Below are 26,135 nucleotides of genomic sequence, written 5' to 3' on the forward strand. Positions count from 1 at the left end.
TTACATTAAAAAAATCGAGACTAACAACAGTCATTAAACACAATCTAAGGTCAGCACTCAATTTTATTGATCATTTCTTCAGTACAAAAGACTCTTCAATTCCAGTAATCTAGAGAGGTCAACACATTTGGCATATGTGCTTCCCCAGGACCTTCAATTTGGATTTACAGGAATTATGACCTATCTATAAAAACATACATTAAGATATATCCTTAAGCATATAATTTTACCGAAAAATACTTTTGTTAGTCTGGATTTTTTTTGTAATGGAATAAAAATATTGATTTTATTGATAGAAGTGGTGTGTTCTTTGATCTCTAAAACAATATTTTATTATAGACAAAATTTTATTTGGTTTTTATAAACATTCTATTCATATTTGATATGTTAGTTAAGAACCAGATCTGGTGTATTTTTTCTTCAGTACTCTACAGTATATTCAGAAACTATTTGAGATATGTTTGGATAAAATACATTATATTCTTTATCTTTTCAATGCTGGTGCAACATTAGCTGCTTTCACTGTATAGCACCGTGTGTTATACGGCATGATTGAGAAAATTCAGATGAGTTTGAGCAGTATCACATTCATATGTGATTCAATCTCTTAGATTGTAAGCTCTAACAAGCAGGGTCCTCAGATTGCTGCTGTATTAAATTGTATTGTAACTGTACTATCTGCCTTCATGTTGTAAAGTGGTGCACAAACTGTTGGCGCTATATAAATCCTGTACAATAATAATATAATAATATGTGCTCATATCCAGGTAGTCTTCATCTGAATCACCCCTGGGTCCCTTGATATTAGGAATTCTGATGTGGACTCTCTCACCAGAGTCTCTGTCTCCACACACCAGCCATGAACATTATAGAGGTCTCACTTTACCATTATATTCTCCACATATCTACATATTCTAGAGATTCTGGCAGAAGGAGTGAGTCTCTTCAGCTTTTATGCAAATTGTGATACTCTAGCTTGAATTCAAATGGCAGCAGCAAAGCTGAGACCTTTGCCACTGAGAGCTCACTGGTGTCAAAAGACATAAAAATCAATGGATGATTTAACAAACTGTTGTCTGTGCCTTATTGATGTAATATCCATTAAAGAAAGGGTTAAATTGGTGAAGAGAAGATGGAGAAAAACACTGGAAATTATAGCTTTTGCCCCTTCAAACTAATTTAGTTTGCGTTTGTAACATGTACTAAAATCGCTAAAGTCAATGACAAGGGAATGATCCTGTCACCTACTTAGCCATGAAGATGTTTACCTGTATAGATGGTGTTTTAGACTGGTATCTCCTAGGAAGAGGAGGGGGAAGCAGTTTGCTTGGTTTTAGTGTAATAGCAGAAAAAAAGAAAATTAATAGCACGTGTGCTGAAAAATGGTAGGAGCAGTGCTGAACACTTCAGGACCATGGACACCGCTTAGCTAAGACATCAGGAAGGGGGGGGGGGGGGAAATTTGCTAAAGCTAAATAAACTTTTTCTTTGCAAACTGAATTTTCACAGGGCTTATTGGATGAGGTGAAGCTCTGCCGACTTCCATATTATCCAGTCATGTGCGTGCAAACATGCATTTTTAAAAAACATTTTTCTTGCATGTTAATGGGTATTTGTTGTAAAGTAGAACACCACCACATTCACTAAGCTCTCAGGCAAATTCTCTTACAAAGTGTAACACAAAAATATAAATACAACAAACATATACTCAATATGCACTTTATACAGAGTGTAAGTGAGCATGTGTGCTACATTGAAGGACATATTTAATATAAATTGACATACTGAACATGTACAGGAGAAATATAGTTTGCAACTGTAACTGGTTTCAGAAGTAGTTCCGGAGGTGGGTGGAAAGAAAGGGTTAGGGTGTCAAATCAGTGAGCAGGCAACCTATGGCACCAGTTGGAAATAACTGTTGAAAGTGGAAGGTGGTATTGTCTATTATGGTGATGATCCACGTACAGGAGAAAAATAGTTTGCAGCTGTAACTGGTTTCAGGAGAGGTGGTTCTGGTGGTGGGATGGAAGAAAAGGTTAAGAAGAGAAACACTCAAGAGTCTTTGCTTCACTCTACCACAGCTCGCCGGGTGTCTCATGCCGGTTATTCCTTCGCCAACTTCTGATCCCACATCCAGCCTAGAGACTATGTGGACTGCTTATTCCATGCGCCTATCTCCCCCCCCCTTTTTTCATAGAAGAAAAAGGTTAGGGTGTCAGATCAGAAAAAAGGTAAGCTGCTGTGAGAAGGCTACCTATGGCACCAGTTTTAAATAAGGTGAAAGGAGGAGATAATCCGAGTAGTATTGTAAGGAGAGGAGGGAGTGGTGAGGGAGAAGGAACCATGAGAAATGAGGAAGCAGAGAAGAAATATGCTGGTTTAGGTCGAGTGAAGCTAAGAGTCAGTAAAAGGGATGGGGAGGATAAGGAAAAAGAGGACTAGAAGGAAATAAGTTGAAAAGAAAAGGTGAGAGGGAAGTAGTGTGAGGAGGAGGAGAGTGTAGGGATACTTGGTCTGGTACGTCTATATCACAGGTTATCTTACGCATTAAAAGGAGAGTAGAGATCTGTCAAGTTTGAGATCGGGATTATACTCCAAGCAAGGAGACCGTGTTTTAAAAAAATTGAGTGAATATAGTTTAATATGGATGTGAGTTTTCCATGAACCATGGTGAACAGACTATTTTTCTTTTGTAAATCAACCCATTACCATTTAACTGTACAGCATAATACATGATAACCCAGCACACTGTAGTAAAATTGCTTCTTCAAAAACCATCAAATGATGCAACTGATTGCAAAGTTTAGTAAATAGGGAGCCAAGTCAGAGTGCAATGTACTGCAGCATTTGGTAATGTGCAACGGAGGTATTTATTAACCTTTAGTAAGAGAACACCTACTGTATATTCTTTCTGTCCAGCTTCACTCTTATTCTTCCAAAGCAACATTGTATATAATAAGAGGTAGAGCCTTTTAGAGAGAATTATGGATCACACAAAGAGTGTCCAGAATTCAACTATCTCCCAGCCACTGCTTTTAATTTTTCAAGCTTCATTCATATCAGTAAGAAACACCTTGTAGTCTTTCAGATCTATGCATACACACAGGTATTCACATGGTTCCGATAATACTTAACATTTTATAAATAAAGTGCCCTAAGTTAACTTTGAGTTGTCTTTTCTAGTACTGCCTTATGACCTTTTATTGTAATACGTTTATTGAACAGTAAAATGTGACAAAGAAAAAGTAAATCAAACTGTATCCATTAAATGCACAATACAGATTACAAGGACACTGTGCCACTTCAACATAAATCTAGCTGCATTTGCATTTAATAATATATATCGTAATACATTGAAATGGTGTGTTCAGAGCTGACAGGAATACAAGACAGCAGATGGATAGCTTAAACCAAAGCTGATTTATAAGCTCCTGAGATGCATCTGAAAGCTTTTTTACCCATTCACTGCTGATGTAGCCTGCAAAGTAGCATAGAATACACAAGCTTTTACTGCGCTGGGGAATTTATTTGTTCTGTTGATTTCTGTGCGCGCTATAGAGACATGAAACATCCGCGCTGCTCGATCAGTTTGTGCCTTATATTTTTCAGACTTGTTTAATAAGGCAGTACAAAGCAGGCTGACTTTACGCAAAGGCCATGTTTCCATTTACCGTAAAATGATCAGTAATAGGTTCACTCTGATTGGCTTTTATTGTTTACTGCATTTGAATTAATGATATTAAATATGCAATACAAAACATCCCTATTTATGTGTCAAGCCGTTGAAAAGATTTCTGCAGACTTTGTTATTTAAACTGTTGAAAATGGAACCTATATTTTCTGAACCTCGGTTCACTTCATCAGTCTCCTCACACATCACTAGTTTACTAGCAGACATATCAATATGGATGTCACAACACTTCCTCAAACTATCTAAAACCAAGCTCATAATATTTCCTCCCCCATGTGCTCCTTACTCTGACTTTTCTGTTGAAATTGATGGCACAACCATCAATCAACCCCCACATGCCAGGGAGATAGGTATACAGTGGGGCAAAAAAGTATTTAGTCAGCCACCAATTGTGCAAGTTCTCCCACTTAAAAAGATGAGAGAGGCCTGTAATTGGCATCATAGGTAGACCTCAACTATGAGAGACAAAATGAGAAAAAAAATCCAGACAATCACATTTTGTCTCTCATAGTTGAGGTCTACCTATGATGCCAATTACAGGCCTCTCTCATCTTTTTAAGTGGGAGAACTTGCACAATTGGTGGCTGACTAAATATTTTTTTGCCCCACTGTAACCCTGGACTGTGAACTCTCCTTTCGGTCTAACATCCAATCACTGTCTAAATCTTGCTGCCTCAACCTCTGCAACATCTCCATAATACTCCCCTTCCTAACCAACACCACAAAGCTTACAAATCACTTCCTGGTTATCTCTCGACTACTACAACTCCAACTTCATCAGTTTACCTTTACATAGACCAGGGGTCCTCAACTAGGGTTCCTCCAGAGGTTGTCAGGGGTTCCTTGCGCAATGAGCAATTTTTGCCTCTCAGGTAAGTTCCCACTGACACCATTGATCTTTTTAACAATCTGTAAGGGGGTAATTCTTCCCAATGACCACAAATGTAAGGAGCATTCTTATCTCTGACTATCACACTAATGCATCATGAATTGTAAAGTAGTTTTTTGCAGGGGTTCCCTGAGACCGGAAAGTTATGTCAAGGGTTCTCCTCTGAGTTGAAAGGGTTGAGAAAGGCTGACAGACTATCCCCATTCAGTCCACCATGCTTCTGCCAAACTCATCCACCTTTTCTAACCATTCGGTGTCTGCTACCCCTCTTTGCTGATCCCTTCATTGGCTTCTCCTCACGCAAAAAAAAAAAAATCAATACACTAACAACTTGCAAACCCATCCAAAACTCTGTGCCCAGCTACATCATTGATCCTGTTCAAAATACCAACCAAACTGTTCTTTTTGGTCCTTCAAAGACCTCAAGCTCTCTAGCTCCCTTGTCACCTTCTCCCATGCTCACCTCAAGGACTTCCCCATCACCTCTCCATTTCCCTGGAACTCCCTACCCCAATCTGTCCGACTATATCCTACTCTGTCCACCTTTAGACAATCCCTGAAAACCCATCTCTTTAGAAAAACGTATCTTGGTTCTAACTAATGAACTGAACTATTTATTTCAACTTATCCCCCAGAGTTGTTACCTTTTGTATAACTTCACCCTCCCTCTTAGTTTAAAAGCTTTAACAAGCAGGTACTGTATTGAACTGTATTGTAACTGTACTATATTCAAATAAAGTGCGCTCAAATATATCAAAGGTAATTAATCATGGTAATGATATTGTGTGAAAATTTATAAAACTTAATCACAAAGTGTCCATAGATAATATATTCATATGGTAGAATCAGAATAGAACAGTCCCAATAAATATTGTATATGAGGTGTCTTGTATCAGGGTAATGTGTTCAGCTGCTATATTTGTTTGTTTGTTTTTCTAAGCGCAGATGTTGGTTATATTTAGCTTTCTATTGTAACTGTACTGTCTACCTTCATTTTGCAAAGCGCTGCACAAACTGTTGGTGCCATATCCACTTGCAGACCCACTAACATACATGTATGTTGTGGGTTTGAAGTGGTTTACTGGGAATATGGCTGCATCTGTCAGCCATAACCCTGGTATTAAAAATTAGCCACTGGATCGCTTTTAGAAGCAATGGAAGGAGTCACCCCCCTTCCCTCCCGCCACTTGCCAATGTTTCTCGGGCTTACACGGCTCACTGGGAAGCCTGGGATCTGATCTGTTAGCTGGCCATAGAGGTGAAGAGAGACCAGATTGTCTGTGGTTACATCCATGATCTAGGAGGCCAAAAGCAACGTCATAATGGGGAAGGGGGGGGGGCTGGGGGAGCATCAGATCAAAGTTTTTTTTTTATGCTTTCAAGGGTAGAGGAGAGATCTTATAGACCCCAGATTTCTCCATAAGTATGGACCTGTCACACTTTATTGTTGTCACAAGGATGTTTAATGATCACAAAAAAAAAAAAAGAAGAAGATTAAAGGGACAGTCTGAAGAAAAAAAAAAAAAAAATGTTAAGTGCCCTCATCCCCTTATGCTCCCATACAGTGGCAAAAGCATATACAGGTTGCGCCTGCATATGTAAACTTTGTTCACTCCAGACAATGTGAGGTATTGCCTTGAAAGTTCTAGAGAACGCAATAATTCTAGCGCTAGACCTCCTCTGTAACTCTAAGCTGGTAACCTGCAAACATTTTTAAAGCATAGATTTGGCACTGTTCCACAGGCATGCACAATTTTAAATCATGACATGTTAGATATCTATTTAATTGGCATATCATCTTTTACATTTTATCAAAAAAAATGGGTTATATATTGTATTCTCTTGCATTAAAATTTATTGAAGTGCATTTAAAAAAAAAATGGCTTTTAAAAAAATGTGGCGCAAATACCATGTGACAAAGGATTGCAATGACCACCATTTTATTCTCCAGGGCCTCTGCTAACAACATATATAATGTTTGGGGGTTCTAAATAATTTTATAGCACAAAAATGCAGATTTGTACCTGTAAACAAAGAGTGTCAGGCTAGGCCGGGTCTTTAAGTAGATATAAAACCTGCACAATAATCATAATATTTTAATGGCAATGCTTTGTTGAGAATATTTTTGTTATTTAGCCATTGAAATTGAATAGTGTGGTGGTGGATAGGTTACATAAACCACATAAAAACCACCATGCAGAATTCATATTCTATTACCTGAAACTTCTTGTATTTCACCTAGTCTAACTAGTGTAAAGCCCCTGGGGTCTAGCACAAAATTTGATCAGATGTAAGCACAAGGCTAAACATAGTAGATAGACAATGCTTTCTGATACAGAATAATCACAGGAGAACAGAACAGTGATGTAACCTCACAAAGCTCCTAGATTAGAAAGGAACTGTGGCATTCAGGTCATGTTGGTGTGATAATAATAACAAAGAAAGAGAAAGATCCGAGCTGTGCGCTAAACTGTGTAACATAACAGGATCACAGCATGCCCCTGGAGTTTCTGGGTCAGGGTGCAACTGCACTGCAATGATTTTGCAATCCAACTAATTTTTATGCAGCATTTGCCTTATGTAAATTGTTTCAAGCATTCAGAATATTGCCAGCTCTGCCATCTGAGCATCTGTCCTCAGTAAAAATCACGATTTTATTTTCTACCAAAGGCCAGTTCACACATGTGGTGCCCTCATGTTTGGATCGCTCTTCAGGGGGGCTTTTGACTACTACACTGCAATGACATTCATTTAACACAAATGTGAGGCAGTTGCGGCATGGCCCCATAGGCTTGCAAGAGTTGTGTTCAGCAGTGGTAGCACCTGTTAAATGTGACATGCTGTTGAACTGAAGCCATGATGCATAGCTATGTAGACACAGCATGTACACAACCCTGAGCAGCTGCATGTCAGTATAGAGGTGGATGGTTAGGGGGTGATAAAACTGCAGCTCAACCACCTCATTTTTCTTGTCACTCGTTTACACTTGTGGTTGAGGGGCAGCAAAACTATGCAATTGAACCACAATGTAACTGCCCCACAACCACTTCTTATCTGTAGGGGCATCAACCAGATGTTTACACAGAAATTATACCCCCTGTCATGCTCGGATCGTAACACTGGCAAGTAAAAACATGATCCATTCAAGTGAATGGGGCTGCCATGCAACAACCCAGCAACCGTGTTCAATGAATTCAGTTGAGGCACGGTAGTGCGCCATTTGTGGGGCTACAACAGGCAGTGAGAAGGCAACATATCGCCTCCTCACCACATCAAATGTCTGTGAGACATGCCTCTGAGACGCAAGTGTAAAGGAGACCAGACATTATATAACTACTAAATCTAGTAACAATCCTAGAAAATCGAAGAGATGTTTGTACAACTGAATATTAACTTTGGGCAAGTGCTTAATCACATAGTGGAAATACATAGCTGCCTGCAATTAAAATAAAGAGTCTATTCATTAAAAATGCTGTATGAATGTCACAAATTTTCGCAGTCATCATGAATGATCTCTGGTGCATTATGTCCATGAGATGGAGCTGATGATCATAGGATAAACATATTAAAGAAAAAAAATATGGGGATTATTCGTGACGATTGTGTGAATGTAGAGACTTTCCCACAGAGTACCCTGGGGGAAGGGTTATTACACATCCTTACAGAACATAAATAGAAAGCTTGCATTCTTACTCTATTTTTCTCACAAAACCAAGCCATTCCATATGGTGGCAATCTGCCATCTTGAAAGCTAGCCTCACCCTCTTCCAATCATGCTGATTTACTACTGTGGCATATCCCAATGATGAGTGGGGAAGATGAAGCAGGGTCAGAACAGAAACCATGGAAGCAGGGTATTATGGAGCAGCCAGTGTTTTGGACTTCCGGATTGATCTACACGCTGGCATGCAAGCATCTGAAGGCACCAACTAATCTAGGTAATTAAGGCTTATAACTTTTTTAACATGTTTGTTTGAGGCTTTCCACTGTTAACTTGTAACCATGCAATGGTGCAATTTCACATGAAAGGGGGCTCGTGATTGGCTGTTGTGTTGGCACCAAAATATACAAGTCCCTGCCCTGCTTCTTCTTAGATAGGACATTTAACCCCACCTGCTGTAGAGAGAACCTTCCGCTATATTGTGTCAAACTCCTGGCCTTATGCCCACTCACAACATTCCCGGCCGTAGGCCTGAATATTCAAGAATAAAGGAATATCCACACATGAATTATATTTCCCACACTACACTATAATTTTTTAAAGATGGTTATGACATCGGACATTACAAAGACACACAGGAGTAGACATCCAGTAGTTGTCATTTAGAAGCAGAGCACTAGCACATAATTTTGTAAGCAATCTTGCTCTTGAACCTTCTTTCTCCTTGGGAGCACCTCAAAGTTGGGATCATTTCCTCCATGTATACCAAGTCCATAGCATTCAGCTTCCATCACCAAGTTTAATCGAGGCGCCCTCATTAGTGTACCCATCTCTCTCAATGTCCCTTCCATAGCTCTGCCCAGCCAGGCACACTCATAACCAGCTGTACAGCTCACTTCAGAGGACTTTGACCTGGCCTGAAAGGCCTTTTGCATCTTGCTCACAGTCTGCAAAATACTGTAAAAAAGAGTCAGGGAGACTACCTGTTGAACCACCTCGCCTGGGGTTTCAGCCCTGTTATGGGCCTTCGGGCAGTAGCCCGCTATTTCTGGTTAGCTCTGGGGTGTTTGGCTCCCATGCTCCATCTCATAACGCCCTTCCCATTCTGGATTATGGGCACAAGCTTCACCCATTACATCACTAGAAGAAGATTTATAAAAAGGGACCTAACACCTAATTACCTCTTTCCTTGTACCAGACTATATTGGGAAAAAAACTAAGTGCACCTGCTAACACACACAACACATTTTAGTAAATTTAAACCATGGATATGCTGAATAGTGTATTCTGGAGAAATCCAAGAATATCCACATAAATTAGTATGGGATTAGATTTGCTGTCTATTCTTTAGAGAAACAAACTATTCAAATATAATAAAACGTTCTTTTTAATTGCAGGAAGCATAGATAGCCATGCATGACCAATTATGATGTAAAAGCAACTATGACAAGATTATCATGGTTCACTCTGTTAACACCCCTGTCAACCAGGTCTGACCACCTTTAAACATCCACTTTAAGCATGCATAATTAGTCATCTACTAGCAAACCATCAGATATTTGCTAGATTCTGATCCTTGCTGTTGGAGAAAATTGCCATACTGATAGGTTTACATAATTATTAACTACTTTTTAATCATAGACTGCTATATTTACCTTGGGGTCAATCACTATTTTTTGTTTAATATTCAGTTTTTAGAACTCTAACTTACATTGTGTTGTTCTCCAGCTTGCTTAGCTTCCAGCAAATTAACTTTCACCTTGACAGCTACTATTCAGCATATGCTTCCCAGGCATGTGTCCTTATGATGCTCACATCACAAAGCTCTATTAGTCTGACGTTACAGTATTATGTTCATCATGCATGTTTTTCTATCAGATTTTATTACAGGATATGCTACCAATTTTGTGACTTTTATATGTTTATATATAACTTTACAGTCTTGTGATTCAGGCCATGTAGTTAAATGCACTTTGTGAAATAAATTGTATTCTATAGACCAAATAAAAAGATCACTTTGTTAATAGGTTTTTTTTATCGCAAAAGCTAGTATGATTTATAACATATTACAGTATTATGTAAGCCATCAACAAAGTGCCAAACATGAACTTAATGGATACCTTTTATTGTCTTCAATCTTTAGGTATGGTGTAGTCACAAAGTCCTGAAAGCTTTATTTTAATTTACGGAATTAACTGCTAGAGGATATTACTTAAATATAGACGTATGAGGCATTTTACAAACTGTACACTTTAACTACCAAAAGCAGAACACCATATAGTGTAATAGTGGTACTTTACTGCACTGAAAGGTTACCTATGACCTAATATCTGCTTCTTCAACATTGAGCTAATAATCCTGAAGTTATAGCTAGCAAAAAAGGCCAGGCTATCAAATTGGCAGTAAAGAATAAAGTGCATACTCCTGTTAATTCCTTACCCCACAACAAAATGAGCAAAAACCTTTCCTATGTTTTCATTTTTTGTGCTGACTATAGTTGAGCTTTGATACTCACCTCTCCTGTTGCCTGTGTCTCGAATGTTTGCTATATTGTACGCAAAATGTCCCTTGGAGAATCTGCCAAATCCAACATGTGTGATTCCAGACAGGCCTGGATCTAGGGGGGAGCTGGGTTGGGACAGATTTTAGTTGTTCCCACCCAGATCTCTAAGAGCATCCAACTGATCCATGATAGTTGATGCCAGATGGTGTGCCCCCAGGAAGGTGCAGGAAGATGGTGCATGAGAGGTGACTCAACAAGTGGAGGTCCCCTGGGACTTGCACACATCAGTTACAGGCACTTGAAAGCCTTAGCGCTCTTCTTGAAGGTGCACACACTAAGAATGCAGTCCTAGAAGCCTTTGTCTGAGGAAGTCTAGCCTGTTTGCTCTTCCATTTTGTTTGGCACTGCTCAGCTGATATTGATTTTGGGAGAAGCCCTTCTTCCTTCTCCTCCTCCTCTTGGCCTTCCTGGCCCTGTGACTCTATACCCCTGTATGTGCTCCATATAGTCAATCAGGTACTTCATGACAGCTGTGTTGCTGGGAGATCAGCATGTATAAAGTTGAATTCCAATGCATAAGGTTATCACAAATGAGGCGTTTTGGAGGTAGGTTTCATTGGCGCTGCACCTCTGGCAAATGAGCTGTGACTGAATAAGTCTATTACAAATGAGCAAACCATTTCCTGACCTTATCCAGCAACCCATCTGGGTAGTTGCCTAGGAAATATTGAGATAAGTTCATCAAGGGGCCCAGGCAAGGTATATGTGTGAGCTTTCCCAGATGAAGGGCTACTAAGGAGTTTGATCCACTGTTACACATCAACTTGCCTGTCTTGAGCTTGTGCAGGTTTATCCATGTGTCAGCCTTGGCCTGCAGAGCTGCCAGCAGCTCTGTGCTTCTGTGGCAGAGGTCTCTCAGGCAAACAAGTTTAACACCACTTAGCTTGTGCTACTGCTTTATACTCTATGGTGCTTGTGAGGGCCAAATAATGGTGCTGATAATATAAAGGATGTGTCCTTGGAAAAAGGATTAAAAAAGGAGGAGGAGGAGGCAGGGCTGGAATAAGAGGAGGGGTACCGATGGCAAAGGTGGCCGAATCTCCCCCAACTCTTGTTGGTACCACAAATTCAGTAGGCTTACCCCTCACAACTTGCTGCCTATCCACCACTAGATTTACCCACTTTGTGGTAAAAGCTTTGCACCACCTCTGCCCATGCCTACTGGCCCACATATTTGAAGGTGCTCCCCGCTGTTGACAGTTTGCTGCAATGACAGCGTCTATATTCTGGGTCATGTAGGGCACAGTAAAATTTGGGGGGAAAAATAGTGGTGGCAGGGAATGGAGTACTCGGAAGACAGTAAAGGCCATATGGTGATGGAAGCAGGCTGTGTCCAATAATTTTTAGTTCAACAGTTGCAGCAGTTGGAGTGGCTAGGGTTAAGCTTCTTTGACTCCAAAACCTGCAAGATGAAAGGTTGGCAGGGAACATCAATCCATTTTGGAGTGTAATGAGGTGATGTGGAGGGAGATGGCTCCATTTCCAGTCTTTGCTTCCCACTCCTGGCTCTGCCACTGCCATTTACTACTGCTGGAGGTAGAGAAGGCTATGATCCTACTAAGCTTTTTCTCCCCCCTAGGATTCCATGTTCTTGCTCGTTTCCAGCCAGCCTGGCCCTGGCAGTACACCGCCACCACTCACCTGCTACTAGGGTTCTTTTTATCTCCCATGCTGAGTGTGACGGATGAGGAGGAGATCCGGAAGCCCAGCGGTGAGGCCAGTGAGGAGCAATCAGCTGCGTGAACCCGATCACCCACAGTCAGCTCTGTACGCCGCCGCACTCACATGTGACCGAGTTTGGACAATCACAGGGTGCCTATCGCTGAGACTGGACAGCTGGAGGTTGCTAGTGGATGGAGAGTGTCGGTCGGACTCAAAGGTGGAGTGCAGTCAGTGCAACTTGCAAGGAGTTATAAACAAGTTATAGACAAGCGAAGGCTCAGAGTGAGCGCACAGTGGCAGCACACTCGGGAGTCGAGACGGCGGGTGCAGCGGATGTTGGGACTTTTATGCTCCCTTCTAGATGTTGCCCCTGGATACCCCCTTCCCACGCTATGCCACTGTGCAGGGGTACATTTTTCAGACTTTCTAGTCACTTTAGGTAAAAATGCATATTGCATGTCAGGGTCTTCTTTTTACAGAACTGCTGCTCAAAGGCCACAATCCTCTTGTCTCTGTGGCCTCCAGTGACAACACATGGGCTTCATTAATGCTTGGAATCCCACATGGAATGAGCAAACAATTTCACCACACTCCAATAAAATCAGCCTTTACAAAGCTTTATTATTCCAGGACTGGATCACAAATCTCTACGATTAAAGTGGAACTTTACCTTACAACAAGAAACATACAATCCACATTAATAACTATGCTACCAAAATTAGTGTGTGCTGTAAATCGCCTCCAGCATTGCTCCTTTTTCTTCTTGCCAAAGGCTTCCACTTTACTGAAGCCCATTTTGCTGAGTCCTGAGAAACATTTAATCTTTAGGCTGCCAAAAGATAATCATCAGTCTCTAAAAATAGGGAGCAACATAGCATGTGCAGAGCAGGATGAGACAGTGTATTACTGGGTTTTAACTAGTATACACACTTATTTTTAATGTTTTACATTGCAAAATGTGCCAGTCTGAAGTGATCTAGCAGGACTTAATTTTCTGACTAAAGTTCCACTTTAAGCTCTTTTTAGGTGAAGCATGTTAAAGTGAGGCTTGGTCTGGCTGGACTCTTCTGGTATCTAGTCCTGGAATAATAAAGCTTAGTTGTAGATGATGTCATTGGAGTCAAGTGTCTTCTCTGTATTCAGATTTGCAAATGACCATGCATTCTAGCGGCTAAGCTGAGCCTTTGACTCGTCTACAGTTTTATCATATTGCAAATGATCAGAAAGTATCAGCATTGCTGCTAAATAATAAAATATGATGCCAGAATTTGAGTGAATGCTGCAAGTATTTTGGATAATGCATAGGAGCTGTGGAGTCCTGTATTCGAACAAAGGGTAAGCCTACGTGACTTACACCTAATTAACTATCTACTGCTCTATATTTATCAATCTATAATGAAACATGTACCCTTTTCTTGGTTAATGCAACCTTCCTGCATAAGAAAAGATACATGTAACCTTTCATCTACTAAATCAGTGCACAGGACAGGCATTTCTCTATCAGCTATTCACCACTGCTGTTGTACAGTAAAAACAGCATTGATTAACTCAAAGATATACAACACTAATAAATTGCCATTCAATATAATTTACTACCCAATGACACTGTATTGGATTAACAGTGTAATTGATTCTTAAAGCCTGTCATGCTCTCTTATTAGTAAGTAGATAGAGAACATGTAAGCAGTGCCTTCATTATGAGCTTAGATACTTACAAATGAAAGATTTCATTCCACACTGGGTTTAGGTTTCCAAATATGGTTTTTGTTCTTCTCTTGGTTTTCCCAATTTGGACAGTCACGTAAGGGTCGCTCGAGCCTGTTTTGTCTTTTGCTTGTAACCCCTGAGCACAAACCACTGCAAAATTAATCAAATTATTAAAATGTTAATATGTAAAATGTGTCCCATGTAATCATATCTAAACATGGGAATATATTAAAGATAAGAAAGCATGAATGAGAAAAATGTGCAACATCATCTCTGAAGGGGATCCCAAAATCATTTAACAGACACACCTGCTATGAGCGGGTATATTTTATAAGTGCTGACTAACAGGTTATAATGAATGTGACCTCCCCTTAAAATGTTTATAAGGTAACAATACTGAAGTTCAATCAACTTGGGGTGCCTGCAAGTAGCCATATTAGTCTGTAATTGGCATGTGTTTACGGAGACCTTCGACCAGGTTGTACTTCAGCCTCAGCTACTACCCAAGTTGACATTACATTGTAAACCCTACCAACTCTTGGCAGCACCCTCTCTCTTTCAACTATTAAATGTTTAAGCCTTAAGGGCTCCTTCACACCAGGGTGGAGAGACGTCAGATTTTCTGCACGTGTTCTGCAAGGGTACAACAAAGTGAATTGTTCTGTATGTGCCCTATTCACACCACACCACCAGTATCACGTGCAGATTTTTTCCGGGTGGGATCTGCTAGGTATACAAAACTCATTGCAGCACGCATGAAAACTGATGTAAACTGATATCTATGCAAGTGAAATCTGTGCATCAGTTTCCATCAGTTTTCATGCGCATATGGTGTTAACAAGCCTGTGATGTCCACTGCACTTGACAGTTGAAAGGAGGAATGAAAGGAGGTGACACTAATACAGGGAGGGAGTATTACTTGTTCTAAGCTCCACTTCCTCCTCTGATCAGCTGTTTACGGTTAGTTTTCTGAGTTAAAGCAGAACTAAACCCTTCTCTCCTTTACAGCCAAGGAAGTGGTTATCTTAGCCTCTGTTTGTTCTGCAGTTGCCTTGGTGTTGTAGTTATGACACCAGCCATTTCATTGGCTTGACAGTTCAGTTAAGAGAACAAACTGTGACATTAATCTTTCACAGCATGCTCTGAATACAGTAAATCTGTTTTTGGCAACTGTTAAATTGATAGGTCTAGTCCCACTTTAAGAGTTTCAGCAGCTTTTTTTTGTGCCATCATCCACTCCTCCCCTGCTGAAGTGAACTGGTTGGCACAGCAGGATGGGGTTGAAAAGTTTGTAATTTGCTTTATTCAGAGTCTGTGTGCCACAAAACATCCTGTATGTCCAACTTCTCTTAAATGTCTGTGACAAGCTGAGTGTCTGTGACCAGATTTAGCAGTTGAAAAAGGCAACTAATCAATTTCTAACTTTAAATTTCTCCTGTATTTACAATACCTCCATGTTATAAAGGAATTATCAGAAATAAAAGCACACAACTGGCTCAGACTACCATTTTATTACTTCTCAATAAGCTGTATGTTTATTTTTGGTAATGGCTTTCTTCAGGTCTGTGTGGACCTACCCTGACTAAAAATACAACATGTTTCTAGACATCCAAGACATTTTTAAATGAGTTTTCCAAAAATGATTGCATGTTAAGGCAAGCACTCCTCATCCCAATGATACAACTATTGTATATAAACGGTTGATGTTAGGATACCTTTATTAGTTTGAATGCTGTCTGAAAGCTGTTGAAATGCTACAAAATGGCCAGCATTAGTCTAATGTTTAAGTATTTTATAAAATGCTTACTTTAAAAAGCAATAATTTTAAAATGTTGGTTATGAATACTGGTGGATATTTGACCATCTGATCTAAATGCTGACTCTTCATATAATTTTTTTTTTATTTAACAAAAATGTTCACTTAAAAAGAAGGATTACTGTCTGACCTGTGATGTTGATCTTTGCTGACCACTTGGACGTTCCATCCAAAACACTTTGCTTGGCTGACTTGGTATGAGGCACAAAGTCTTCTTTGGATATTTGGAAAAGCTCTCGAATGACCTCAAAAACTTCTGGATGGTTTCTTTCTCGGATTTTCATTCTTTCTTTCATTGCCATAATTATATGTTGTGTTTTGTCCTCAGCTCCATGTTTGGAACTTTTTTCTGCAGCTCCTTAAAAGAAAAACATTAATTTATTTTAAAATTTTTAATAATTATAAATAAACAGAATCTAAGTCTGATGTGTTTACAAACACTATTTGTCATTTTTTTTAATCCTAAATTCATATAATAGTCAAAATGATGTTGAGGAATAGCTAACCACTATCACATACTACCATATTAGAAGCTGTCATTTGTTTCATTTAATTGAAACCTCACACAATTCAGATATTTAATTGTCACCAGTGGTTCTGTTTATTTATTCTCAGTTCCACACAATTTCTAACACAACTATAAACCAAACAATAGTGTTAAAGCCCAACTCCAGCCCAATAACTCTTATTTTGCATTGGGTACTTTAGGGAACTTCTGTCAGGTTTTTATTGTGGTATGTGAGGAGATATCCTCTCTTCTCTTGTCAGGAGAAATAGTAGACATAGGCATAAACGAAAGAATTTTAGTAGCATGCAGAAGGCTTACAAACTTTGTTTTTATTGTTAGGTGTACCTTCCAATCCTGATGACATTTCTTAACCGGGTGTAACAAGGCCCGGAAGTGAGGGAAAATCCCCCCAATGGGGTCACAAACAGAGATAAAATCCTAACAGAACATTGTATCCACACTGTTAAAAACTGATTATATTTGGAGTTAGGCCATAGTCTCACCTAGTTTATTGTCCGTAATGTAAAATATTACTACAATATACATATAGGATTTTGATGAAGATTGCTTTGAAATTCAAGATCAAAGCCAACTCAAACTGTACAAGTGCTAACTGGTGGAAAAAGTCTTTGTATTAACTTGACTTTAATATACAGCTAAAATGCATGGGGAAAACATGTTTTCATATCTTCCTAAAGAGCATAGGTATAAAACTTTGCTAACTAGAGTAGCCTTTCCTCAGTGGTGCCACAAAATGGATTTTAGGTTGGAGGAAGGCAAGACCACATCTTTATTGTAGTTAGGCAATAGTAAAGAACTTTGTCAGTCATATGGAAACTGTGAGCACCCATACAATGATCACTAGCCTGAATACGTATCATGAATTCCAGATACATATTCCACTATATCAGTAACCTGTAAAAATAACCAACAATACAAGTGCAGGCAAGAGAATAACTATAATGTAGCAAAAAAAAAAAAAAAAAAAAAGACTCTGAAGGTAGGTAATGCAAGGAATTTGTATGCTCTCTGTAAACTTCAGGTCATTGCATGTACCCAAACACTTACCTAAGTAGTCTTACAGGCCCACTCCCATCACACAGTTCTAATCAGTCCAGTATTAATTATAAAAAAAATGTAAATATGTATAAACATGTACATCCCTCAAACATATTATACATCTAGCAGCCAATACTTTATTTTCACTAGGGCTCCAGGAGCCATTATTCTGTCTGTGCCTCCATGGTCCTCATGACAAGGTGGTAAGCCCTAATAAGGGAAGTATAAGACTAGAGATGTTGCTTGGACAAAACGTTTTAAGAGCATGCTTAGAGAAATTAGTACCCTGGAAGTGTGAAGCATATACATATTAAAAGTTTGTTATTTCCTTCTCACCAACTATAAGTCACAAAAAGTTAACTTTTACAAACACCCTCCCAAAGTTTTGACAATGAGCAAGAACTGAACCATTTTCTCTTTATTAAAATGAAAAAAAAAACATTTTTATTGCATATGTTAACACCCATTGTAATCGAGCCATAAAAACTGAGACCTGCTGAATCATCCATACTAATTTGGAAATATTTGCTGCTGAAAACTAGGCATCTTCACACGCTTGGCCAGTTTCTTAATGCTCCATATGAAGCTGCATCTAAAACATGACACTGAACATTCAGGGTGAGAACCATTAAATACTCTCGCCTGTTAAACAGCCGTCCTTCAGAATTAATCCTATATCCACAGTTATCAATATGTGTCAGAAGGCTGTTGGCGTGGATTGATTATACTTTCTATGCATCAGTATACAGCTGAAACCTCTACATACAACAGAAACATAGGATTATCAGCAACCTTCTCACAATAACAGAATTTTGAGCTGAAATTGATTTCTTACTACATTTTTGTCTACTGGGATCATATGTGCTGTTATCTTTTTATTTGTTAAGCTTCTTTTACATATAAATGTAGCCAAGAAAAAAAAAATCCCCAGCAAACTTATTAGAGAGCATGTGTTATGTTTTAATATGAACACTGTATGTACTTGTACTGATATTTTAAAAACTTCAGTAGGTGGTCAGATATTTCATAAGCGGGATATGGGAGTTTGGCAGGGTCCTCTGTTGAAATGAAGTACAGTGTGTGAAATGACTTGTGGCAACCAAAATCTACATTAAATTTACTGTCATTATGAGGTTTTGGTAAGTGGAATGGAACTATAATTTAAATATCAAACAATGTATTCTCACCTATTGGGTACCGGACAGATCAAAAAGATTCTCACATAATAGCTATTCTTGCTTTGAATTTTATTGCAGATTGATAGCAAAGTTAAACTCCAAAACACATCAGCTTCAGAGGAAGTTAGCCATGTTGGCACAAGGAAGTACCCATGTATTATCTGCAGTGCTCTAGCTTGTGTTTTCTGCTTCTTATATATATATATATATATATATATATATATATATATATATACACACACAGTATATAAATTGCATTTTTCTGTGTGCTTTACCGCTTATGCTTCCTACAAACAGATGATAGCACTACTGTAAGGTTGACTAGTTCACATCCTGTTCTGCAAAAATAGCAAGCCTATTGCACAGTTTCACCTATAGCAGTTGCCTTTCCTTTAAGGCTAGTATGCCTATTGGTACATCGATGCCTCCAGGACGTAAGGTGCAATACTAGATTTACTGAACTGGGATGCTTTCCAGCAACCCCAGGGAAAAATGTTTATGTACCAGATCAGATGGCCTCAAGATAGTGAAAAGGATCAAGGAAAATACAACAAGGATTAGTTTCTGACTGGACCCCAAGCAGAGCCGGCTAGCCACAGTCCATTAACCAAGCAAGGGTCAGGGCAGACAGCAATCTGTGGAATAAACACCGCCCAGGCAAGGGTCAGATAAAGGGTCAAGAAACAGCAGCAATACAAGACAAAGCAAGGAACAGATACATAGTCAGGAAGCTGAATAGTATTACAAGCCCACAGCCTGGGGCTTGTGATAATTAAAGTATCACAGTGCCACTAGCCAATCAGAGGAGAAGAGGCTAGACAAACTGAACCCACCCACTGTCTAAAAATGAGGATGCCACCAAGTGACTCCCCTCCAGCCACTGGAAGTGCAGTAGGCATTACCCAACAACTGACATTTAAGGAGAGAGACAAAAGAGCAGCTGTGGGAACAGGAGTGGGTTCAGTGTTCATCCTTGTGGCTGGTAATTTACCAATGCACATTGTTTTGTAGAACAGATCTTGTTGATAGAACATGGCTATTGCAACTCTACTAATTTGTAGCAACCCTTTACAAACTCTTTTTAGTACAGTTAGACCGGAACAAGATGGGCTCATATTGGATGCTAAGAGTAATGCACTTTACACTGTTTAATTGAATAAGACTGCAGTTTTTGCCACTACAGATGCTCCACTCAGTAACTTACAGTCATTTCTACTGTGGTTTCTACTGTTTAGTTATTTAAAATGATTAATATTTGATAACAAAGAATTGAAGAGGAAAAAAATAAAATGGCAACTAAAATTATCTCTGTGAGGTTAATTTTAATTCACCAGCTTGGATATTATTGTTTATCAGAGTTTGCGTTCAAAACTGCAAATAAAGCTGAATTCCAGAAAGTCAGTAATTTTCTAAAATGTGCTGGCTTACTATAGGTTAAGTCCAATAAGGTACAGTATATGCCACCTCATGGGCTTTTCTCTAACAGTTTTCCTTAGCACCAGTAGTACAGGTGTTTTCTCACAAAGCAGTTGCTCTGCCTACCTCTTCCCTCTGCTATCCATTCACAGAAAGCTTTGTGTTTTGTGAATGGGTTCATATAATACAAAGCTCTCCATGTTTGGACACGAGAAGGGGAGGGGCAGGGAGTGCAGCTGCACATGACTTTGTAGCTGCAGAAGCTAAGACCGTAATGCACTCAGTAAACTGTCAATTGTAAATTAAAGAGATAAATCCAGAAGGTGGCATGCACCTTTACAGGTTTGCATGAATACATTCCAGATATGTCACAATACACAGCAATAGTATGTTCTGTCAAAAAAACTATAATTTCTCCAGAGCAGTGACCTAGACTGAAAGGTGAAATGAGGGAAAGGCCCACTGCTGTTCCTCAGTCAGTAATGCGCGAAGTCACAAGATGCAATGTAAGATCACGGAGTAAAAGTGAATGTGTGTGTGTATATACACAGCCAGGAACACTACAGACACTGAAATACATATGAATATCACTCCTGAGCTGGCATTTCACTCCAGAAAGTAGATGCTGACCCCATATGATGTCTGAACAAAGATCTGGAAAGAAAACCAGTTTGATAGGGGCAAGCTATGATCTCTACAAGAGGTAACCAATGCCTATGTTACATCTAAAACATTGCTCAGCATGAATTTTACATTAAAGAAAAAAAAAATTATATATATATATATTGTATACTGTATATACAGTACTGTGAAAAAGTTAAAGGTATGTGTGCAGAAGTGCTGTAAAGTATAAAATATATAGTTTAATCATTTATTTTTAGCAATTTACAAAATGCAAAGTGATCAGATTTAAAATCTACATTAAATCAATATTTGGTGTAGATACCCTTTGGCTTCAAACCAGCATAGATTCTGAACACTTTGTAAACTTACCCAAAGTCAGGGGTTTTGAAGGACTAGAGTCAGGTGTATGATTAACTAAATATACCAAGAATGCGCTAATGATAATTAATTTCATTTGTTGGTTTAAAAGAAAGGTATGGGGATAGTTTTTTTAAAATCATACTAACCTAGGTGGATGCATCAGTTCGATGCTGCACCTGTCCCACGCCATCTCTAAGTGTGAGAACTTAGCGATCACATGACCACTGATCGCTGAGTTCTCACAGCGAATATTTAGATGTAGCAGGAGGCAGTCTGTTTGCCGAAGGGCTAGAGATTGGTACAATAATGAGTGTCTGTAGGCAACAGTGAAGCATGGTGGGGGTTCCTTGCATGTTTTGAGCTGCATTTCTGTAAATAGATTTGGAGATTTGGTCAGGATCAATGGTGCCCTCTATGCTCAGAAATACAGGCAGATACTTATCCATCATACCATACCATCAGGGAGGCATGTGATTGGCCCAAAATGTATTCTGCAGCAGAACAACAACCCTAAACATACAGCCAATGTCACAAAGAACTATCTTCAGTGTAAGGAAGAACAAGGAGTCCTGGAAGTGATAATTTGGCTCCCACAAAACCTTGATCTGAAATTCATCGAGTGTCAGAGATTACTTAAAGAGATAGAAGGATTTGAGACAGCCTACATCAACAGAGGATCTGTAGTTAGTTCTCCAAGATGTTGTCTGGAACAACCTGTCGAGTTCCTTCAAAAACTGTGTACAAGAGTACCTAGAAGAATTGATGCTGTTTTGAAGGCAAAGGGTGGTCACACCAAATATTGATTTGCTTTGGATGTCTATTCTGTTCAATTTCTTTTAATTTTGTTCATTGATAAAAATAAACTATTAACACTTCTATTTCTGAAAGCATTCTCAATAATTTACAGCATTTTTTCACACCTGCCTAAAACGTTTGCATAGACACTATATTGCTAAAAGTATTGGGACACCCCTCCAAATCATTGGATTCAGGTGCTACAATCACCTCCATGGCCGCAGATGTAGAAAATAAAGCACCTAGGCATGCAGACTGCTTCTACAAACATTTGTGAAAGAATGGGTCACTCACAGGAGCTCAGTGAATTCAAGTGTGGCACCGTGATAGGTTGCCACCTGTGCAATAATTCCATCTGTGAAATTTCCTTGCTACTAAATATTCCACGGTACACGGTTAGTGGTATTATAAAAACGTGGAAGCAACTGGGAACAACAACTCAGCCACGAAGTGGTAGGCCACGTAAAATGACAGAACGGGGTCAGCGCATGCTGAAGCGCACAGTGCGCAGAAGTTGCCAATGGTCTGCAGAGTCAATAGCTAAAGACCTCTAAATTTCATGTGGCCTTTAGATTAGCAAAACAACAGTGTGTAGAGAGCTTTATGGAATGGGTTTCCATGGCCAAGCAGCTGCATCCAAGCCTTATATCACCAAGTGCAATGCAAAGCGTTGGATGCAGTGGTGTAAAGCACTGGCCTCTGGAGCAGTGGAGACGTGTTCTCTGGAATGACGAATTAGGCTCCTCTAGCAATCCGATCAGCGTGTGTGGGATTGGCGGTTGCCAGGAGAACGGTACTTGCCTGACTGCATTGTGCCAAGTGTAAAGTTTGGTGGAGGGGGGAATATGGTGTGGAGTTGTTTTTCAGGGGTTGGGCTTGGCCCCTTAGTTCCAGTGAAGGGAACTCTTAAGACATTAGCATGCAAGGACATTTTTGACAATTTCATGCTCTCAACTTTGTGGGAACAGTTTGGGGATGGCCCCTTCCTGTTCTAACATGACTGTGCACCAGTGCACAAAGCAAGGTCCATAAAGACATGGGATGAGCGAGTTTGGGGTGGAGGAACGTGACTGACCTGCACAAAGTCCTGACCTCAACCTGATAGAACACCTTTGGGATGAATTAGAGCAGATACTTTGAGCCAGGCCTTCTTGTCCAACATCAGTGAATTATACATGTATATGTGTGTGTGTGTGTGTGTGTGTGTGTGTGTGTGTGCGTGTGTGTGTGCGTGTGTGCGTGTGTGTGTGCGTGTGTGTGTGCGTGTGTGTGTGCGTGTGTGTGTGTGCCGCTTCAGGTTCTAAGAAAAAGATGGGAAGTTGAAGATCCAAGTACCACACCATCATTCGGAAGAAAGATTATTTCAAAACATGAACCATGACTCTGGCAAAGTTTGAGTGTTTATATACGGAGTAAACATGTCTGCCATTATCTTGCAGGACGACTATCAGCTGCTTAGTGATCAGTTGGCCAGGTGATCTCAGCAGAGGGGACATATTGCTTTTGGGCATACAATCACTTCCTGCTCCAAATGTAAGTGGCCAGATCATGCAAAATCATCTCATATCTATGGGCACTTTTAGATGTACAGATTGCCCTCCTCCAACTCACATTTGTCTTATTTTTCAGCATGCTGTGCTTCTAGCTGCCTACATAGTGCATTAGCCAAGAAATGAAAGCCAAGTTTCTTTTTTATGAGATGTAACAGCATTATGGCCAACAATAATCTCTCTGGAGCTCATTACTTTAATATTATGGTCAGCCTTTGCCAAAGCACAGTATAAATCCAGCAGTCTAGTCCCTTCCAAGATTTTCCCAATACTTTTAGATCCTCTTAGCGTATGAGTTATTGGAATGAGACATGGATTATTCCAATCACCATTATGTGGGTTTTCGTGGCCAGCAGATAAGACATAAATGTACATAGATCACCTAGAAGGCAGGGATAGCAATCATTCTATGCAATGTAATGTGACCTAAAGGGGAATTATTATTAAATATGCTGTCAACATTGTGCAAGCTCGTTTTCATTACAGTAATCAAGCGCCTGATTCTAATTTCTCTTTAAAGTGATTTCCTATATGTCATAGTCTGTCAAGCATCAACTGGAACAAACCAATAATAACAAGAGAAATATGTAGGCTGCCTTACTGACTGATCCTTATGAAAATGATAGCAGTCTGACAGTCATATTGATTGAATGGCTGCAATGCCTTCCAAGTCACTGACCTGAGCCAAGCATGTAGAACAGAAATTCTGACTTTACTCTGATATAACGCTTGATGTTTGTTCTAGGTAAGTGACTTAGAAAGAATTGGAGCTAAAGATGGTCTAGCAAAAAACATTTTTTGAAAGATCCAAGCAGTAGCTAGAGTTTTTTTTTAAGGACAGGGTTTCTTTTATGTTATTTGTTGCAGAATGTGTTCATGACAAATTTTAACTTCATTATGCATAGTTTAGACTTTTTATGTGTATTTACCACAGGAAGGAGTGTCATTGAAAGATAAACCTGCTCTCAATCTATGTTCTATTGTTGGTGCACTGTTTTGAGAAGGTCTACACAGTATGGTGACACCCTGATTTGGTGTGCAACTTCAACATACATTTTTGAAGGTAATGCAAAATGCATGGAAGTGTTCTGTGTGCACAACAGATTGTACATCAAATTGCCCCTTCCATCATGTCTTATTTTGTAAACTGATCAGGTTTTAAAAGAGAAGAATGAGGTTGTAAAAAAAAAAAAAACTTAAAAATTTATATATGTGTGTGTATATATATATATATATATATATATATATATATATATATATATATATATATACACACACACACACACACACACACACACACATACATACACACACACACACACACACACCTAGGTGGATGCAGCATCGGTCTGATGCTGCATCTGTCCCCATGCCAGCTCTGCAGTGAGAACTGAGCAATCAAACACCACTGATTGCTCAGTTCCCCTCTCTGCTGTGAGCAGAGAGCCATGACTGTCAGTTACCTGCTCTCTGATTTCCCCCCCAACACTCACTGGAGCATTGGCCTGTGTAGGAGGCAGATGCAGCTGGCTCAGACTCTAAGCAGCTAGCTGAGAGGCTGAGCCAGCTGCCAGCCAAGGCATCTGAGTGGATACTGATTCTAAAGTCAGGATTAATCCATAGCCTGGAATAGCTGAGTGACATCAGCTGACAGCAGAGGGACATAACTTACAGGCCATAGGATGTGTCCCTTGTGCTGATGCCTCTAATGTTCAGTGAAATCCTCCTCTGTCCATGCCCCTGCTGTCATAATCTCCCAGTGTGGCAGGGGTTAATAGAACTGTGGGAGCTGCAACTGGCTTTCATCAAGAGTGCCCAACTATGTATGCCCTTTGCGCTCAGTAGTACAGCTTCTCTGAGTGAAACAAGATCTATTAATGGAGGATGGGTGGGTGATTGAAGGATCCGCCCCCTTTATACATAGATCATGTTTCCTTAATAGAAGCTTCTATGAATGGAGCAGCTGGGTAGAAAGGTCGGGCATAGTTGGGTACTCTTGATTAGAGCCTGTCACAGCTTCTACTCCTACTGCACCAGAAGATTACGGTGGTGGAGAGCATGACATGGGAGAGGCATCAGTAAAGGGGACACTGACTGTAATTTATATCTCTTGAGCTGATTTTTGCTTAGTTTTATTTTATTTTGGCTGCACTTAGGCTTTAAACTGAATAAACTGCAGCTGGATGCCTAGAAGTAAACAGTAGTGTGATCTATAAGAGAAGTCTAATGTGAATGCGCATCCTGTATTAAATAATTATTAGTAAATTAAACATGTTGTATTTATGATAAAAAAGGAAAGCAATTAAAATAATAAAAGCAGATGCAGACAGATGCAAAACAGTTTATAAAAGTAAAAACTTTAACAAATTTAATAATAAAATGTTACAACACCTTTATAGGTTCCCATCATTTTATAAATATCTGTTTGACACTAAACCTTCTTTCATAGCTCTTTCCATTGTAGCTAAAATGTTCATTCATCAGTTTGGCAGCATTTGTATTTGTGTGGGTCATTTCCAAGAAGCACAAACCATTTGGTACCATTTTAACTTGTGCTATGAAACCTGTATTTTACATTTAAATGGCCACAATTTGTACACAACCAATTTGACTTCAGTTTGTGAAGCTTCTTGCAAATATACCAGCAGCAGTTATG

General features: G+C 39.5%; 1 protein-coding gene across 2 annotated transcripts in view; it reads right to left on the minus strand.

The window, feature by feature from the left end:
• LOC149470057 (protein unc-13 homolog C-like) overlaps positions 1-26,135 on the minus strand; it is a 434,551-nt gene that overhangs the window by 387,745 nt on the left and 20,671 nt on the right. For both annotated transcript variants that reach the window (XM_089668057.1, XM_089668050.1), the window contains exons 3-4: positions 16,120-16,347; positions 14,182-14,323 (exon numbers count right to left, since the gene is read on the minus strand). In XM_089668057.1, coding sequence (XP_089524183.1) covers positions 14,182-14,323; positions 16,120-16,347 — 370 coding nt within the window. The remainder of the gene's footprint in view (positions 1-14,181; positions 14,324-16,119; positions 16,348-26,135) is intronic.

Source organism: Staurois parvus, unplaced genomic scaffold (assembly GCF_062004578.1).
Source record: "Staurois parvus isolate SC_StPar_1 unplaced genomic scaffold, SC_StPar_1.0 ptg000054l, whole genome shotgun sequence".
NCBI lineage: Eukaryota > Metazoa > Chordata > Amphibia > Anura > Ranidae > Staurois > Staurois parvus.